This window comes from Aotus nancymaae, unplaced genomic scaffold (genome assembly GCF_030222135.1).
Source record: "Aotus nancymaae isolate 86718 unplaced genomic scaffold, 86718_ANA_hifiasm-v0.15.2.pri h1tg000036l, whole genome shotgun sequence".
NCBI lineage: Eukaryota > Metazoa > Chordata > Mammalia > Primates > Aotidae > Aotus > Aotus nancymaae.
The window spans coordinates 18824730-18844499 of record NW_026988450.1 but is presented as its reverse complement, the minus strand read 5'-3'; the positions used below and the strand labels follow the sequence as shown (position 1 = coordinate 18844499).

Here is a 19770-nt window from a genome sequence, read left to right as displayed (position 1 = left end):
TACATCTTTATATATTTGTCCAAACCCATGGAATATACACCAAGAGTGAACCCTACAGTAAACCATAGACTTTGGGTGATAAGGATGTGTCATATAAGTTCATTAATTGTAACAAATGTTCCACTCTGGGGGAGGATGTTGTGATGGGGGAGGCTGTGCCTGCATGGGGCAGGTGGCATATAAGAAACTTCAGTAGCTTCCTCTCAATTTTGCTGTGAACCTAAATCTTCTCTAACAATATGGTCTTCCTTAAAAAAAAAAAAAAAATGGGTAGGGAGATTATTAAAATATGCTTATTTCAGCTAAGAAAGGATATGCATTCAATCAGTGGTATTGAGGCAGCTCTACATACATATTGAAATTAATAACATATCCTACTTCATTCGATACAATTTCACAATTGATTTCTTTACTAATGTGTATTATGTAGGATAATGTTAACATAGATGCAGGAGACAGTGTGGAGCAAGATGTGTTATTCAGGAAGGTGTGCTGGTTGTTATGTACAATTGGGCATTGTGGTCAGAAAACGTGGCCTGTACAGTTTTCTAAGTTAATGCATTTGTTAGTATTTTTGTGTGTGTGTGTGGCTTAAATCATAATTTTTTTCTAAATGCTATGGGTGCATTTTAAAATGTATAAATTTACTTGATGAAAATGCTTCTGTACCTTGACACACACAACACACACATATATTATACACATACAAAATATATATATACCCACTTATATGTATATATGTATAAATATAGACACATGTATCTATGTACATATATATATGTATAATCAAGCTTCTAAATTGGTTATTCAATTCCTTTCTGTATTAATTACTTGCTCTACCAATTTGATAGATATAAGAGGAATATTTTAAATTTTCCTACTGTGAATATTGATTCTTCCTTGTATTTCTAAGCTTACATAATTTATTGTCAGGCCTATACACTGGTTATTCAGTTCCTTTTTATTTTACCAATTTAATATGTGCACTCCTAAGGGAAATATACTAAGCCTGCCTACTATGAATTCTTTCTTATATTTTTTGGCTTTTCTATATATATTTCAAAGCTTTACTTTATGATCATAGAAGTTTTTGAAGTATATCACGGAGTACTTATATGTAATAAATATTTTAAAATCTCTGTAACAAATATAATGTACCTTACTTTGCATTCTATTGTTTTAGATACCAGCAATGCAATATCAATTGTCTCATTATTAGTAAATATTTTTCCATTTTCCTTTGTGTTCACCATTCTGTACCATCTTTTTCCTGGTGTGTCTTTTATTCAGAACATGCAAAGATTTTTAATCTAATCTGGGAACCTGTGATTTGATGATATAATTTAATACATTTATATTTAGTATAATTACTGCTCTGTCTGGACTTGTTTCTGATATCTCCTTTTGTTTTCCATTTTTTGTGCTCTCTCATGTGGTGTCTTTAATGTGCTACTCTTGTTAATTTGTTACTTACTTTTTGGTATTATTTTTCAAATTATTTGGAAGCAACACGTTTATATTCTAGGGATTACTCCTAAATTTTCAACACATATGTTAATACTTTTCCATCAATATTACAGATAACTACCCATGTTGCTATCTACCCCCCCCATAAAAATTACAAAAAGCTTAACACATATTTTGCTCTTATAGTTATTTCTTTATCTTTATCCAATCTATCTGTATATTCAAATTACTTTACCTTCCAAGTAACTAATTCTCTAATTTGATCTATTCTTTCTATTATGCAACCCTGCCTAATTTTTTGAAAACTAAAAAACTATATTCTGGGCCGGGCGCGGTGGCTCAAGCCTGTAATCCCAGCACTTTGGGAGGCCAAGGCGGGTGGATCACGAGGTCAAGAGATCGAGACCATCCTGGTCAACACGGTGAAACCCCATCTCTACTAATACAAAAAAAATTAGCTGGGCATGGTGGCGCGTGCCTGTAATCCCAGCTACTCAGGAGGCTGAGGCAGGAGAATTGCCTGAACCCAGGAGGCGGAGATTGCGGTGAGCTGAGATCGCGCCATTGCACTCCAGCCTGGGTAACAAGATTGCGAAACTCCGTCTCAAAAAAAAAAAAAAAAAAAAAAAAAAAAAACCATATTCTGGTTGGGAACATTTTTCATTAAACTTTACATTTTGACATAATTGTAGACTCATATGCAGTTGCTAGAAATAATATAATGAAATTCCATGTACGTTTTATTTATGTACATCTGACTTACCCTATAGGTAATGCAAAACTATAGAAGAATGTCATAACCAGGATATTTATATTGACACAGTCAGGATATAAAACATTTCGATCACAGTAAGAATCTCTCATGTTGTTATGTTGTTTCATCCACTTTCCTCATTTCCCTTCTCCATCCCTGACACCCAGAAATCACAAATAAAATTGTGTTGCTCTTTCATAAGTGTAATCACATAATATATAAACTTTTCATTTGGCTTTAATCACTCAGAATATTTCTCTGGAAATTCATCTTGACTTTTGCATGCATTAATAGCTTATTCTTTTTAACTGCTTAATAGTATTCCTTGTCAAGAATGCACCATATTTGTTTAATGATTCAGCCAGATCTGGGTGGTTCCTAGTTTTTTTACTATTGTAAATAATACTCTCAGAAACATCATGTACAGGTTTTCGTGTCAACATAAATCTTCATTTCTCTGGGATAAATGCTCAGGAGTGTGAATAGTGATATTTGATAGTTGCATATCTACTTTAAAATAACTTCTCAGCTGGGCATGTTGGCTCACGCCTGTGATCCCAGCACTTTGGGAGGCCGGGGCAGGCAGATTGCTTAAGCCCAGGAGCTTGAGACCTGCCTGTGCAACATAGTGAAACCCCATCTCTACAAAAAAATACAAAAATTAGCCAGGCATGGCATCATGTGCTTGTAGTCCCAGCTAGTTGGGAGGCTAAGTTGGGAGGATCCCTTGAGTCCAGGGAGGTAGAAGCTACAGTGAGCCAAGATTGCACCACTGCACTCCAACCTGGGCCACAGAGTAAGACCCTGCCTCGAAAATAAATAAAAGTAAAAATAAAATAGAATAATTTGGGATAGTGTTTTCCAGAGTAATTGTACCATTTTATATTCTCACCTGCAATGCATGAGTGATTCAGTCTCTCTTCATCTTCATCATCATATGGTGGTCTCAGTTTTATTTTAGTCATTCTGATAGGTGTGTAGTGATTTCTCATTGTGTTTTAATTTGTATGTCTCTAATGGCAAATGGCATTGAACATCTTTTCATGTGCTTATTTACCATCAGTATACACCCTTATGTGAAATGTCTCTTCTTGTCTTTTACCCATTTTTGAATTGCATTATTAGAGGGGGTGTTCATTCATTTGTTTTGTTTATACAAGTAGTCTCCCCTTATCTCACAAGTATTCATTCCAAGACCCTCAATGGATGCCTGAAACTATATACAGTGCCAAATACTACTTATATTATACACAAATTTCTTTTCTTCTTCACAATTTCGTGAAGCTTCATTCTTCATTCTTTATATGTATCTTAGCAACCTCAGCCTATGATTTTTTTTTCTTTCCCTATTAAGGAGAGAACTTTCACCTTTCACTTAAGGATGTTAAGGCTCCTCTTTGGCATATCTGAATTGCCAGCATCACTACTTTTGCATTTGGGGGCCATTATTAGGTCAAATAAGGGTTACTTGAATTCAAGCACTGAGATACTAAAACAGTCAATCTGATAACTGAGACAGCTACTAAGTGACTGACAGGTGGGTGGGTGGAATAGATAGTGTGGGACGCTGGACAAAGGAATGATTCACACCTCACCCAAATCGAGTGGGACAGAGTTAGACTTTATATGCTACTCAGAATAATATGCAATTTAAAACGTACAAATTGTTTATTTCTGAAATTTTCTGTTTAATATTTTTGGGCCATGGTAGACCATGAGTAACTGAAACCACAGATAGAAGAGGAGGCTACCGCACTGCTGAGCTTGAGAGCTCTGTATTCTATAAATAGATCCTATCCTTTGGTCGGATTTGTGATTTGAAAATATTTTCTCCTACCCAGTAACTTGTCTTCTAATCTTTTTAATATAGTCTTTCACAGAGCAAAAGTTTTTGATTTTGATGAGGTCAAATTGATCAATATGTGTGTAGAGTCTAACTCTAGATCTCTAAAACTTTCCTTAGAACTTCCTTGTTTTTAAGGGAATTTTGGAAATTTACATCTATAACTTTTATTGACAAATATTTATGCTGTAAAATATATTTTAATATATTGTACATTGCGAAATGACTAAATCATGCTTGTCAACATATCTGTTACCTCACATACTTATAAATTTTGTTTGTGGTAAAAACATCTAAAATCTACTGTTAGGAATTTTCAAGTATACAATGCATTATTATTAACTACAGCCACAGTGCTGTAAAATAGAGCCCAGAATTTATTCCTTCTGTCTAACTGAAAGCTCGTATCATTTGACCAACATCTCCCAAACTTTCCTCACACGCACACCCACCAAGCCCTGATGTGTTAGGCCATTCTTGTATTGCTATAAATAAATACCTGAAACTGGATAATTTATAAAGAAAAAGAGGTTTAACTGGCTTATAGTTCTGCAGGCTGTACAAGAAGCAGGGCACTGGCATCTGCTCAGCTTCTGGGACGGCCTCAGAGAGCTTTTACTCATGACAGAAGGTGACGTGGGAGCAGGCATATTCCAGGGCAAAAGCAGGATGGGTAAAGGGGAACAGGGGTATGTGCCACGCCACTTAAACAGATCTTGCGAGAACTCATTTCTATCATGAGGCCAGCACCGAGCCAGGAGGGATCCACCAGCAGGACCCAAACACTTCCCACCAGGCCCCACCGTCAACACTACGGATTACATCTCAACATGAGATATGGAGGGGACATGTACACCATATTATCTGGTACCCAGTATTCTATTAATATTCTCTGCTTCTATGAGTTCAACTTTTTTAGATTCCATGTATATGTGACATCATTCAATCTGTGATACACTTTAATTTTGTACAAGGAGTGAGACTGAGGTCGAGCTTTGGACTTCTGCCAATGGAAATCCAAATGCTCAGCAGCATTTGTTGAAAAAGCCATCCTCCCTCCACTGAACTACTTCTGTACTTTGACAACCCTCATGAATGGGACTGGTGCCCTTAGAAGAGGCCCAAGAGAGCTTCTTTGCCCCTTCTATGTGAAGACACATAGAGAAGCCACCATCTATGAATCAGAAAGTTGGCCCTCACCAGACACTAAATCTGCCAGACACCTTAATCTTACACTTCCATCCTCCAGAACTGTGAGAAATAAATTTCTATGGTTTATAAGTCACCTAATTTATGATATTTTCATTATAGCAGCCAGAAGGTACAAAGAAAGTTGATTACATTGATTTTCTAATTGAATTAACCTTGCATCCCTGTAAGAAAACTCAGTTGGTCATGGTGCATACATTTTTTTATATTTCTCAATTCTGTTAATTTTGTTAAGGTTTTTTTGTGTCTATATTCATAATATAATGAATTTATTATAGTTTTCCTTTTCTGTACTGTTTTTATCTAGTTTTGGTAAAAGGGTAAAACTGGCTTCATAAAATAAATTGAGAAGTATTTCCTCCTCTTCTGGAAGAGTGTATAGAATTAGTATCGATTCTTCTTTAAATATTTGATGATAATCTTCAGTCATTTGATTTGGGCTAGAAGATCTTTCCTTGGGGAGTTTTCAAAATGCAAATTTAATTCAATTATGTACTTCATGTTTGGTAAATTGTCCAATTCGTATTTTCAAAGACTTTGTCTATTTCAATTAAGTTGTCAATCATGTGCATAGAGTCCATCCTTAGAATTCCCTTATTATTCTTTTGATGTCTGCAGTCCATAGTAATATCCCATTTCATTCCTGTTTTTGAAGTAAGATTTCTCTCTTTTTCCTTTGTGAGTCTTGCTAAAGCTTGACTCAATTTTATTAATCTTTTGGAGAACGAACTTCTGTTTAGTTAATCTTATTTTCCTCTGGCTTCCTTCACTCAGTATAATTCAGGATTCAATTGTGTTACTGTGTACATGATTAATTAATGTTTTTATTGAAGAATAGTGTATTATACATATGCATGCAATTTGTTTATCCAGTAACATATCAATTCACTTGTTTTCAGTTTGGGGCTACTAGAAATAAATCTCACTTGCAAAACTTATTTCCAAAGTGGTTGGACCATTTTGCATTCCCACCATCAGTATATAAAAGTTCTAATTGCTCCAAATCTTCACCATCACTTATTAAAGTCAGTCTTTTTAACTTCAGACATTCTAGTGAATGGGTAGTGGGTTTAGCTGTATCTCCTTAATGATATTGAGCAGCTATTCATTCACTTATTTTGCCACCTATACATCTTCTTATGAAAAGTGTCTATTCAATTATCTTGTTTACTTATTGTTTTTTTCTCTTCTTATCATAGAGTTTTAACAAAAGTATTCTTTATATATTATAGTCAGAAGTCCTTTTTAATATATATAGTCTATCTTTGGTTTGCCTTTTCATTTTCTTAATGTCTTTTGAAAAACAAATGTTTAATTTAAATAAGTCCATTTTATTGATTCTTCTTTTACAATTTATATATTTGTCATATTTATGAAACATTTTCCAAACCCAAGCTCACAAAAATTATCTCCTACACTCTCTCTGAGAAGAAAAAAGGTTTTACATTTAGGTAATAATCCATTTCAATTTATACCAATACTACACTGCCTTTTACTTATAATGGGTTTAATGACTATTGAAGTCAGGTAGCACATATAATTCAACATATTAATAGCATTGAGTTTTCCTATGCATAAAGAAGAATATATTTCTTCATTCATTTAGATCTTCTTTAATCTTTTTCAAGAGATTTTTGTATTTTTTAGTAGTATTAAATATCTTTTTAAAATTTAATTCCTAAGTATTTCATATTTTTTTAATTCAAAAGTTTAGTTTATAGAGAAATACACTGCTCTGTTACATCAGAGCAATACTGTTATACAAACTGAAGAATATTTATAAAGTTAAGAAATAAGAGGATAACCTTAAAATGCTGCAAATATATATTTTTAAAAATGATTGTTATAGGGATTGTGATTAGGTTAATTACAAATTTGTTTTATAATAAACAGTATTATTTAGGTTAATTACAGGTTTATTTTATAATAAACAGTACTATTTCTAGAGATATAAAAAATCTGAATAAATGAATGGCATATGATTGCACTGAAAACTCAGTGCAGTATCTTCTCTTTTTCTAGGCTTAAGGATGAAGCATGAGTGTTGTATTATCAAATAATAAAATAATAGTATATTATTTTTGTCTTTCCTGTGCTTGTTTTAGGTAATGTGCGACATGGATTACAGAGGAGGTGCATGGACTCTGATTTTTTTTTATTTTTTTATTTTTGAGATAGAATCTCTCTCTGTCATCAGACTGGAGTGCAATGGCATGATCTCAGCTCACTGCAATCTCCACCTCCTGGGTTCAAGTGATTCCCCTGCCTCAGCCTCCCGAGTAGCTAGGACTACAGATGTGCACCACCACGCCTGGCTAATTTTTTGTATATTAGTAGAGACAGGGTTTTACTATGTTGGGATGGTCTCAATCTCCTGATCTTGTGATCTGCCAGCCTCAGCCTCCCAAAGTACTGGGATTACAAGTGTAAGCTACCTCCCCTGGCCAAGTAGTTCATATTTTAATACCATTATAAATGGTACTTTTACTAGTTTAACTTCTGATGGTTGTTTGCTTGAATATAAATATGTAATTAATTTTAGTACCTTGCATCTAAAATCTTAATAAACTTACTTATTATTTCTTGCATCTCTTTTGTAGATCCCCTCTAATTTTCTACATAGACTGAAAATTGTACTTCAACACAATCCCAATCAAAATCCCAGCAGGTATTTTTGTATAAAAATGTAACATGATTCTAAAATTCACATGAAAATGCAAAGGACCTAGAATATATAATTCTTAAAACCCTCAAACAACTCAAATAAAATTAGGTGACATATTTGGACAGACACATCACCAAAGATATATTAAAGGCAAATAATCACATGAAAAGAAAATCCGTCACATTAGACATCAGGGAAGTGTCAATTAAAATAACAGTGAGATATCATTACAAACCTATTAGAATGGCTAATACACTATTCACAGAAATGTAGAATTGTACATCCACTTGAATAGCTAGCTTTTTAAAAAGTTTAACATATCCCTACCACATAGTCCAGTCAATCCACTCCAGATATTCACATAAGAAAAATGAAAGTATATAGCCATATGGGATACAACTCAGCAATAAAAATAAATAAAAAATTGGTAACGTGCTGCAACATGAATATTAAAATAATTATGTTAGGTTAATAGTTATTAACTTAAAGAGGTTAAAGAGGATATACCAAAAAAAAAAAAAAAGATTGCACAGTGTGTGATTCCCTATGCACGAAACTCTAAAATATGACACCTAATCCATAGTGACAAAAAGATCAGTCATTGCCTGAAGATGCAGAAGGAGTAAGGAGAAGAGGAATTACAAACAGGCTTCTAGACACAAGGAAGGGCATATGAGGAAACTGTTCTAACAGAGACAATGCATTTTAAGTTATCTTCCAGGAAATTCTTCAAGGTACCTTCCAGGAAATATTTCAAATATCCTGGAAGGAACCTTAAAATGCATTGTCTCTGGTTTGAATGTGGCCCCTTCAAAATTTATGTGTTGCCAGTCTAAGGGGGGTTAGAAGTGAGGTCTTTAAGAGGTGATTAGACGAAGAAGGCTGCTCCCTCATTAATGGGATTAGGACCCTTTTAAAAGAGGCTTCATACAGTGTTCAGCTAGCTTGCCCTTCGGCCTTCTGCCATGATGTGAGGACAAAGTAAGAGGGCCCTCACCAGACCAAAGGCCAGCACCATGATCTTGGATGTCCCAGCCGAGAGAACTATGGGAAATAAAGGCACTGTGTAATAGCAGCACAAAATAAACTAAGAAAACACATTATTGACTCTGTGCCACTGACTATATATAGGTGCAAAGAAGAGCCCACCACTGCTAATAAAGAAATTCTGTACACAAAGAAAGTGTCTCTCTCAGCACTCTTTCTTGTGTCCCAGTACTCTTACGTATTTATTGTTTAAATATTTTTTCAGATATTTCAAAATGATTTTGAGAGGAAGAAGAGGAAAATGCATACACTTAGTTAACCAGAATTGCAAATTTTCTTTACTCAGATTTTTAGCTATTTCTCATATAGGCCATTTCCATGTATAAACATTGATAAAATTCTTAACTCCATTCACATAATTTGTTGTTTAAAGAAACCCAATGGGCGAACTATTTTGCAAATATTTATTTCCTAGGTGCTCTTTTTAATTATTTTTAGTATTTTTTCTTTTGAGGAAATTTTAAATTTATAGAAAAAGTATAGCAACAATACAAATAATTCCATATTCCCTTCACATAGAGACCACATTCAAATCTTGTCAACTTTCCCAATAATCTCTTTCATAGCAGAAGTATTGCATGCAGAACCATATTTTGCACTTAGTTGTCATGTCCCTTCAGTCTGAGGCCTCTCTTGACCCTCATGACTTTAACATTTTTGAAAACTCTAGAAAAGTTACTTTGTAGATTTCTTCCATTAGCTTTATGAGATATTTTCTCATTATTCAGTTCAAGTTACACATGATTGTGAGGAATATCACAAAACAAAGCTGTATTTTAAATGTGTCCTATCATGGGCATACAATATTGCTTTATAGTGTCTGCCAGGTTTCTTTACTATAAAGTTATTTTTTCCCTTTGTAATTTACAAGTATTTTGTAGGAAGATACTTAGAGATTATGTAACATTTCATTGTTCATCCAACTTGTACCCATTAATTTTAGTAATGATTAATGTTTCTTGCCCGAATTATATTTCAGATGGTTGCCAAGTAGTGATTTTCTAATTCCATCATCCTTCTACTTTTATTATTTGGCATTCTATTATAAGCTAAAGCTGTCTCTTCCCCCATGAATTGAGCACATTCCACATTCCATTAGATACCAGTGATGTAAAATATTCCTATTTTATTCAGTATAATAATCTGTTACTATCATTTTTTATTTTGACCCTCAAGTTGTCTTAGGGATAGGCACCTCCTCTGTGTCTTTTAATACATTTCTATTATTCTTTGAGCTCTTCCTTGCTTTTTGACACATGATACTTCAAATTTTGCTTAACCCCAAACCTGGAATCAACCATTGCTTCAAGGACACCTGGTTCTACTTAATGGAGAATGATATTTAGAAACCAAAATCTGGGTGCTAGATGTGCTTATTGCTACCAGGATGTTACTATTCCCAGGCCCTTCCAGTAGACAGAGTGGGGAAGTAATGTAGGTATATGCACTTAAGTATGTGTAAATACGTACAAATCTATATTTACTTCCATTACATCTATACATATTTCTATTACTGGAAGTCATGAGATCATATCACACCTTCAATTTCAATTCAACACAACAAGGTTCATTCTAGCTCTTCCTTAATATTATTTCTGTGACTCCTATCTCCATAAGTAAGAAAGCTGACTTGAATCTATATTTTTTCAATATATTTTCAATATATTTAATACCTGCCCCCACCTCAGGTAACAAATCTTCTGACTCTGCCAGGTCACTGCCCACTCAGCCCCTTTCTTTAATCATGCTCCAATACCTTCCATGTGAACTCCCAACTTAGCTGTCCTTATTGTATGGGCCTTAGCTGTTCTCTTTGTATGGTTCATGACTTTTTAACTGAATTACCAAAAATATAAAGGGAAGAAAGCCTTTGTTATTTTTGTAATCTCATATTTCCATTGATCACATTCTCTTAAAAGAGGACCACAAGCATTAAAATATTATTTCTTTTTTGTGTGTGTGATGGAGTCTCGCTCTGTCACCCAGGCCAGAGTGCAATGGCATGATCTTGGCTCACCAATTCCCATGTTCAAGCAATTCTCCTGCCTCAGCCTCCTGAGTAGCTGAGATTACAGGTGTGTACCAACACGCCCAGCTAATTTTTGTCTTTTTAGTAGAGATGGGGTTTCGCTGTGTTGGCCAGGCAGTCTTGAACGCCTTACCTCAAGTGAATCCACCTGCCTCAGTCTCCCAAAGTTCTAGGATTACAGGCATAAGTCACCATGCCTGGCCAAAATAATATTTCTTTTTTCAAATGTATTTGATGCCATATTGGTATACACACATATTATTATTTCTAAGGTTATATAGAGTTATTTATTGAGTTGAATTTTGAGTCACTTTTTTGAGCTATTTAAAAGCTACATGAAAATAAAATACATTAAGGAAGAAATAAAAAATAAATGTGATAATAATAGGAACATGTTAATTAAAGTAACTTTTAAAAAAACTGTTTTCAAGTAAATCAATGACAAAACTTAACTTGGTTTCTAAGCAAAATTTTATAAAATTGAACTGCTTTCTTTGTCTTCTGCCTCCTCTAAATGGCCTAAGATTATAAAGATTAATACAAATTTTGATATAGGAATTCTTCATAACTTTGAGCACCTGACAATCATTACTTCAAAAAATATATTTACAATATTTAAGTTGAACATAAGTACCAAGCTTATATTTTATTACTTCTCTAATAAAAGCATATTCCTAATCATTTTTATTAAAATGACATTTTTACTTTTACTAATGACAAATTATTTTTAAACACTAAAATATCTTTCTGGAAGGGAATTTTACCTTTGGTCATAAGTGAGTAATGAGTAGCCTTCTTATCCCCCAAACAATTGCCCTAAATAATCATAAGCCTGGCCAAATTAGACAAGATATTTGTTTTCAGGTATTAAGCAACAGGTGGCCCAAAGTTGTGATCCTTACGAGATGGGGAACAATCAAAGGAGATCTTTATGTACACTGCAGCTCTCTGATAAGAGCAAGGGGCACTTTTTAGATATGATCAGGGAGGTCAATAAAGTGAAATAATGAGCTTGCTAAGGGTTGGCAACTAATTGGAGCTCAGGGTTGCATACACGGCTGGAAAATGTCCAGCAGGGTACCAGAGAAGAGCAAGCTGGGCAACAGCAAAATATGCAAGTGATGCAGTCTTTGACTATGAGTTCGATGAGTCCACTTCATAACGTATATGCCAAATCAGTTAATGCAAATTTACATCATGTGAGTAGAAGTACTTTGAGCTGAACAGAGAAGGTAATAGAGAGATTTCATTCTATTTTGAGTGGGTCATAACATACGTAGAGAAATGTAGTGATTTTGGTTTGCTACATCTTAAGTACACAGACTTAATAATTCTATGGTGATTTTATGAAGATCCCCACTATTTGACTTTTTAATAATTTAAGATTTCACACTCTTGTGAGTGTGATCACGCCTGAAGCAAAATATATGACTGCCCTGAGCACCCTTCCAATTAATAATCTTCAACTAATTATTCTATTTACTTAATGGGAATGGGAGAAACTAAAAAGTTTGCATTTCCTTATATAAAATGTGTGTGTGTATGCACACATGGAATATATATATTTCACTGTATATATAATATTCTTATATATTACAAATAAATATCTTCAAAGATGTAAACTCCTACATCTTACAAAAATTAAAAAGAGTTTGTGAAATGTCTTTTTCATCTTACAACTTCATATTATCTAATCAGAACATCATTACCCAGAATTCTAATGCAATGATTTTTAGGCATAGTTTTGCAATGCTTCAAAACATCTTCAATGAAATTTAAAAGTAGTACAAATTTATTCTCCTGAGTCAGCTGAAAACAAAATTAATTTCAATTTAAAATTATTTTTGGAACACCATACTGCATGTAACACTTTCATAAGCATCTCAAATCATAAAATATTAGCAATAAACAAATTAAGTAAGAAATAAACTAAGTAACCAAACTAGATAAATAAGCTCTAGAGGTAAAAAAAAAAGAGGATACAAGTATTCTCAATACCAGGGAATAGATTAGTTACCTTTTGCTTTTGTTTTAAATGACATTCATGGATTATCTTTAAAGAATCTCACACATTAAATTTTCTTAAAACCTTCCTAACTTAAACTATCCACAAGGGGGACATATTGTCAGATACTGCATATTTTCCAAACTGAAAGAAGCCTGTGTCAACTCCACTGACTCAACACAACAAAGCATAGATGACAAGACATGGAGTTGCCTATTTCAATTTGTGAATGGTAAAAAAGAGATTTTAGCTTAGTTTCTCAAAATGTGGCCCAGAAATTAAAATTGTAGCAAACATCTGTGCTGCCTCTTAATATGTTCAGATTGCTGGGCGCCTCCTTTCACCCTTATCAATTCTTATGAAAACTATTATTGAGTAAGGTCCTAGAAGAGAATGGTCTCTAGATCAACAATGTCCATTTCACAGGTGGCATTTCTTCACTGGTTTTTTAACATGAAACAAGATAAGCTACATGCTAGTAAAATCTTCCAATTTTTTGAAATACATATAATTGTACTCTCAAAATCAAGCTGTATCATGATCAAAACTGTTGCATAAGGAACTGTGTTACACCCAGCTTTTAGTGACAGAAAATTGGTTATCCAGTTTTCTCACTTCGATTATTTAAAGTGGACAGCAAACCTTAGAAGTGCACTACTCATCACTACAATCCAAGCTAATGCAGGTGTATGGTAATATGTATTCATTGAAATACGAAGCATGGTGGTGGCTTGTGTTCTGGTGAGGAAATCTAAAGCTTTTATGAGGCATGTTCCTATCACTCAAAATTCTTCTGTGCAGAACATGATGGTGAGCATTAAAAGGTAGGGGCTGGGGGGCACTTGACAAATATCCGTTTGGGTTTATTTTCTAATTATGTACAAAGTTTACATATACTCCTAATTTTACTATTATCACTTGGAAAGAATCTTGGGGATTTTAAAATAACAAATGAAAACAGTATTAATTGAAAATTATTTATTCTCCCAAGCCACTTGTACTTTATACTCTAGGAGAGTAGAGAGCAAGCACACTCTAAATGTATTCATTTTATGATTCTTTCAATGCAATTAATACAATGTGTCGCAGAAGATTTTATGTTTCTGCCTTTTAAAAAATTATATAGGGTATGTATAATCAATAATCATTAAACTAAAGACAAAGAAAAAAAATCTGGTAGTTCCGCCAATTTTATTTCGTTCTTGCATGGATTACCTTTGTTAACATTTTTGGCAGAAAAAAGAATCAATACAATTGTAGGACTCTGCACCCCACAATGCGAGCTTCCATTGAAACAATGGTCGTATCGTGCAAGACAGATTATTGTTAAAGTTAGGCAGAAAAACTTAGCAGATCTTGCAAATCTTGTTATGTGAAACCTGTCCTCCCAAAAGACCTATTGGACCACACCTTTGTCCTCCTCGCCCTTTTTTTGCAGCCTCATTAACTCGCATTATTTTTGTTGTTCTCCGCAGTTCTCACTTGCTTCTCTTCAGCCTCTGCGCGGTTTTCCGCGATCTCCAGTGCACCCTCCTCCACTTGCAGCGATTCCGTCTCTCTCAGACGCTGACACGTAACCTCCCCCATCCCCACCCCCAGCCCCAGCCCTCACCCCCAACCAAGAACAACTACAACTGCTTCTGGGAGATGTGGGGGGCGGGGGCAAGGCAGGAGCACCTGGACCCCACACGCCCCACCCCTACCCAGCGCCCTGGCAACCCGCGGGACACTTTGCTGGTGCCAGGTTTCAATCTCTTGTTCTCATTTTCTCTTGTCCTCGCGCTCTTTCTTCTACTGTATTTTTGTCATCAATTCTTTAATGGCGAGAAAAAAAAGCAGCTCAGAGCTATAGTCTCCTTCCATAAATACCCGTGTGCTTTTCAGAACCTTTCTCCGTCCCTTTCTCCTGCTAGCACATGTGGGGTCTGCAGTGCAAAGGACTCGCCTTTCGTCCAGTGACCGATGGCAGTCTCCCAGTTTGCCAATTTCATTCAACACCCCGCACCTACTGAAGCCTACTCCTCACCAGTTCAGCTTTCTTCCAGTTAATCGTATTAACTGGTAAGCACCTCCTCCACCTTTTCGGGTTTTATTACCGCCCTCATTAAACAGAAAGAAAGAAAGAAAATCCAACAAGCAAGATAGCGTGAATTCAGAAACAAAGTGTGCGTGTGCAACATAGTCTGAGTGTGTGCATCCGTTTGCATTGCCTGCCTCAGCCTGTCCGGGTCCTGAACATGTGGCTGAGAGGTGCAGGACAGTCAGAGGACTCAAACTTCCCCTGCCAGGCTGAGGCTGGGCCCTCCCGAGCTCACCTGTCCGCGTTCAGGTAACTGGCTGAGTGGCCCGGCCGCGTTCCAGGACACCTGGCCGGGACAGAGCAAATGCCAGCGAACCCCAGGGCGCCCTCTCCCGCGCGTTCGTTCTCTAACCCTCCTTCCCTGCGAGGGGTGGGCGCAGGTGTTCTGTTTTTATTACTGCACCCCTTCCCCTAAAGACGACGGGACCGCCCTCCTCCACAGCGCCTTACCTCAAACAGGGGACCGATCTTGTTCTTCTCCAGGTAAGCCTGGATCCGGGTTTGCGGATGAGACGCCATGGGGAACAGATGGGACCGCGGAGGGAGTGCAGGGAGACCGCGCGGCCGTGCGCCTCCGTTGGGGACAACCCTCCTTTTCCCCGGACTGGGGCCAGGACAGGAGCTCCGGAGCCTCGACTGCCCTGCGTGGCTGGCTCAACCCTGGCCGTGGGCGTGGGTGGCAGCCCGGGGAGCCACGCGCGCGTGGGGCGCTGAGAGCCGGAAGCCTGGGCGCAGCGCCGCCAACTCAGACAACTCCGAGGCGAGGGGAGAACTCATTCATCGCGTTCTCCGCCTCGTGCCCACCCTCGCCGCTCTCCGCAGCGCCCGGCGCCGTGGGAGAAATTCGAGGCAGAGATTTCTTTCTCCTCTGGGCGGCAGCAACAGGAATCGGGGGCGGGAGGCCGGAGGCGGGGGCGGGAGGCGAGCCGCGCCGAGGGGTGCACGCGGGCGGACAGGGGCCGCGGGGCTCGAACTCGCCACTGGCGTGTGTGCGTGTGTGTGTCCGTCCGTGCGCGCGCGACTGTGTGTGCCTCCTCGCCCAGGCGACGGGAACAAACAGCTCGGGCTTCTCCCCGAGGCTGCTCGCTCTTCCAGCCGCTCCCTAGCGACAGCGCCGCTTAAAAAGCCAATGGTGAAGGTGCTTCTTTCAAAGTGCACATAAATCTGGTGCTTGTTGGCTACTCCTTGGCAGCTACAAATGCAGTTCGAAAGGGGATCGTCCCCACATCCCCACCGCCCCTTCTGAGCTTCTCCTCAGCGCCTTCCGCCCTGCCTACACTAGCTCAGGGGTTGAGAAGGGCAGAGTTGTGAGAAGATGCGTGGGTCAAAGGGTTTACCGCGAAAAAGAAGTTGCCTTCCTTTTCAAAATCGGGTTTGGCCTGGAGCAAGTCGACAGGTGAAACCAGGCTGAGAACCCAGCTGAAAACTCCCCAAGTGCAGACGCTAAAACACTGAAAGCAGACCTTCAGCATTTGACAGGGAGAAGACTTCCCCTTCAAAGTTGGCCTTCCTAATCCACGCCTTGAGTTCTGTTTGTATACCTATTACCACATCTCAGACGCTTCACTATCCCACTTAACAGTGTTTCCTCTAGAGCTGCTCAAATTTAGCGAATACCTTTCTTAATATGCAGGGATTTCCGAGTCGAAGATTTGCAGATAACCCAGGTTTCCTCATAGAGATCTCTTGTGAAATAAAATACTAAGGTCCCCATGACGATTTCCCCGGCTCCTAACCATGATATGCTGCCAAACTTAGATTTATTTTTAATAAATATGAATATTCAGAATGATGGAAATAGTTTTCCTAAAAGCTGACTGCAGCAGTGTATACTTTTTCTTCCCTGTGTTCTGGATTTCTATTATTCATAATTTCTTTATTGGTGTTCATGCTTTCCTTCTGTATTTTAAATATGTGGAAACATGTAATAGATAAGAGTGGAATATTCCCAGGAACTATTGTTAAGTTCATGTATTAAGACATAAGAAATCTGCTAGAATAGCTAGGAGCTTAACCATCCCTGGTTACCTGAAATGGACATGATCCAGGGTGGAAAGATCTCCACCTTAATACTTTGACAATTGGAGTCATGATCTGCCTAGGGAGTGTTAAATTAAACAGCAGTGAGGTGTCCGGGGTTGTCTCGTGCTTTACATTGTGGTTAGAAGGTATACTTACGTGTTTTTTAGCGTGTCCAGAAGAAATTAAATACATAGAGTGAATACCAACATTTCTATTTGCTAAAAGGTGTGGTGTATTACCTCTGCTAGAAATTAACACAGAAAATTCACAGTTGATTGACAAGAATGAGAATCAGTTCTAAGAAAAAGAAAAAAAGAAGAAAAAAAAAAGGTATGGTGTAGAGCCATAAGGAAGGCCATCCATGACCCAGCTAAAAAGTCTACTATTTTTGACACCAAATAATACTGGAAAACCAAGATGATACCTTTCTGAAATCAAGAGTCTTTCTCTTTTTAGAGGCATCAGGAGGATGCTTCTTTAAATGAGATAATTAAGATACTTATTAAGTCTTTACCATGTTCAGACCATTACACTTAGGGTCTTGAATAGAACAGACAAAGCTTCAGCTGGTAAATGTTATGTTTTAAAGAGAAAATGAAGCCAAGTGCAGAGGCTGACATCTATAATCCCAATTATGTGGAAGGATCACCTGAGGCCAGGAACTCAAGACTGGGCAACAATAAAAGACCCCATTTCTAAAATATATATATATATATATATTTTATTATTAGCTGGGCATAGACACAGTGGTGCACACTTACAGTCTCAGCTACTAGAAAAATTGAGACAGCAGCCCCCTTGAGCCCAGGAGTTCGACGCTGCAGTGAACTATGATTGCAGCACTGCATCTAGGCTGGGCCATAGAGCAAGACTCAGTCAAAAGAAAGAAGAGAATCATGAAGACATGCACGCCCATTTATGTATGTTAAAACACTGAACATCCCAAAATTGCATATTTAAAATTCAGGGAATATTTTTAAAGTTTTTCAAGGCCGACATTAAATATTACCTTCTTCATAAAGCACTTCTTGGTTCTTCCTACTTATCCCTAAACATGACTTCATTACTACAATAAATATTTATTACATAGCTTCTTCATGGCAGACATTATATTAGGACTGAGAATTTAAAGATGAAAGGCTTTGTCTTTGTCCTCAGTTGCTTAGTCTTGTTGAGGCAACCAGTGTATATACAAATAATGGCATTAGATGCTGGGCATGGTGGCTCACACCTGTAATCCCAGCACTTTGGTAGACCAAGACAGGAGGATCACTTGAGCCCAGTAATTTGAGACCAGCCTGGGCAGGTTAGTGAGACCTCGTCTCTATTAAAAATAAAGTAGTCTTAGCTACTCATGAGGCTGAGGTAGAAGAATCTGTTAAGCCCAGGAATTTGAGGTTGCAGTAATTGCACCACTGCACTCCAGCCTGAACAAAGCAAGATCTTATCTCTTAAAAAAAAATAGCATGCACAGAGGCACAGAGACACACCACAGGCTGGTAATTAAAGATATGTAGAGTGTATGTGGAGGAGTATTATCACATGATGTTAAAAATGTAAGCAGAGTTCAGCTCACTGAAAGTCTTAAATGCCTTGTTAAGAACAATAGACTTACATCTTGTGAATAACAAGTGACTCGTTAGGCTACAGAATCTGTAACAAATGACGTGGTCATTGTTAGGACTTAAGATGTAGGGTTAAAGAGAATGGAATATATTCCAGACATAGTTAAGGACTAATGTATTGATTAACTAAATGAAGGATGAGGTTAAAAGAGGAAATCAAAGATGACAAATTATTTGCTCAAGTCACCCAGTGTATCATTGGTAGGGCAAGGTTTTAGTTCAGGTTTTTCCAACTCTGAAGCTGAAGCTATTTTCCCTCTCTACCCTGTAACCTGGAAACTAGTCAAAAATTGAGTTTATAGATATTAGCATCCTTTCATAGGACCAGCTATGTCTCATGACTTGGCACATAGTAGATACTCCAGAAATAGCAATTAAATGAATGAATTGAATTTTAGAATATCAATTCAATCCTGCTGTGTTCTTTCAGTCTAAACTTTTCCTCTGACTCATGGCATTTATACTGTGTTTTGTTTCATTTAGTCAATTGCATGCATATTTTGGTTCCTCTTTTAAACTGCAAACTCTTTAAAATCATGAACTGTATCTTAATAATTTTCTTATACTTGCAGCATGTAACACAGTATATTTTCATATAATAGGTTCTTCCTAAACATACCTTTAATTAAGATTCTATTACTATATGGTTTAAGATTTGTATTACTTAGTCCCTTTAAAATTGGCTGAAAAGTAACCATTGTCTTGGATTGAATTTAACAACTTTCTTCTGCACATATGACATGGTACGTTTATGATCCTTTCCCCGATTTTGGCTTGGATACAGCATGAAAAGGCCATTTTCAGTGAGACTGTTTTGAACTCATTGTGTTATAGAAGTGCCTGTCAGCATAATTTACAGATGTACAGAATCCAATTTATAGAATGCACTAAAGCTGCTGTCCAACTCCATTTGTAAGACAGTTTGCACAGCTCCTTAAACAAATAGTTTTTGGAGAGATGAGGGAACAATGGTGAAAAGTCCAGTTGACCCAATTAGGAAGTATTAGCAATGTAATCCATTGAA

At 37.1% G+C, this 19770-nt stretch overlaps 1 protein-coding gene across 1 annotated transcript in view; it reads right to left on the bottom strand.

The window, feature by feature from the left end:
- Nucleotides 1-15653, bottom strand: part of CUNH8orf34 (chromosome unknown C8orf34 homolog) — a 443306-nt gene extending 427653 nt beyond the window's left edge. The window contains exon 1 of the mRNA XM_064384261.1: nucleotides 15550-15653. Coding sequence (XP_064240331.1) covers nucleotides 15550-15618 — 69 coding nt within the window. The 5' untranslated portion in view covers nucleotides 15619-15653. The remainder of the gene's footprint in view (nucleotides 1-15549) is intronic.
- Between the last annotated feature and the right edge of the window lie 4117 nt (nucleotides 15654-19770).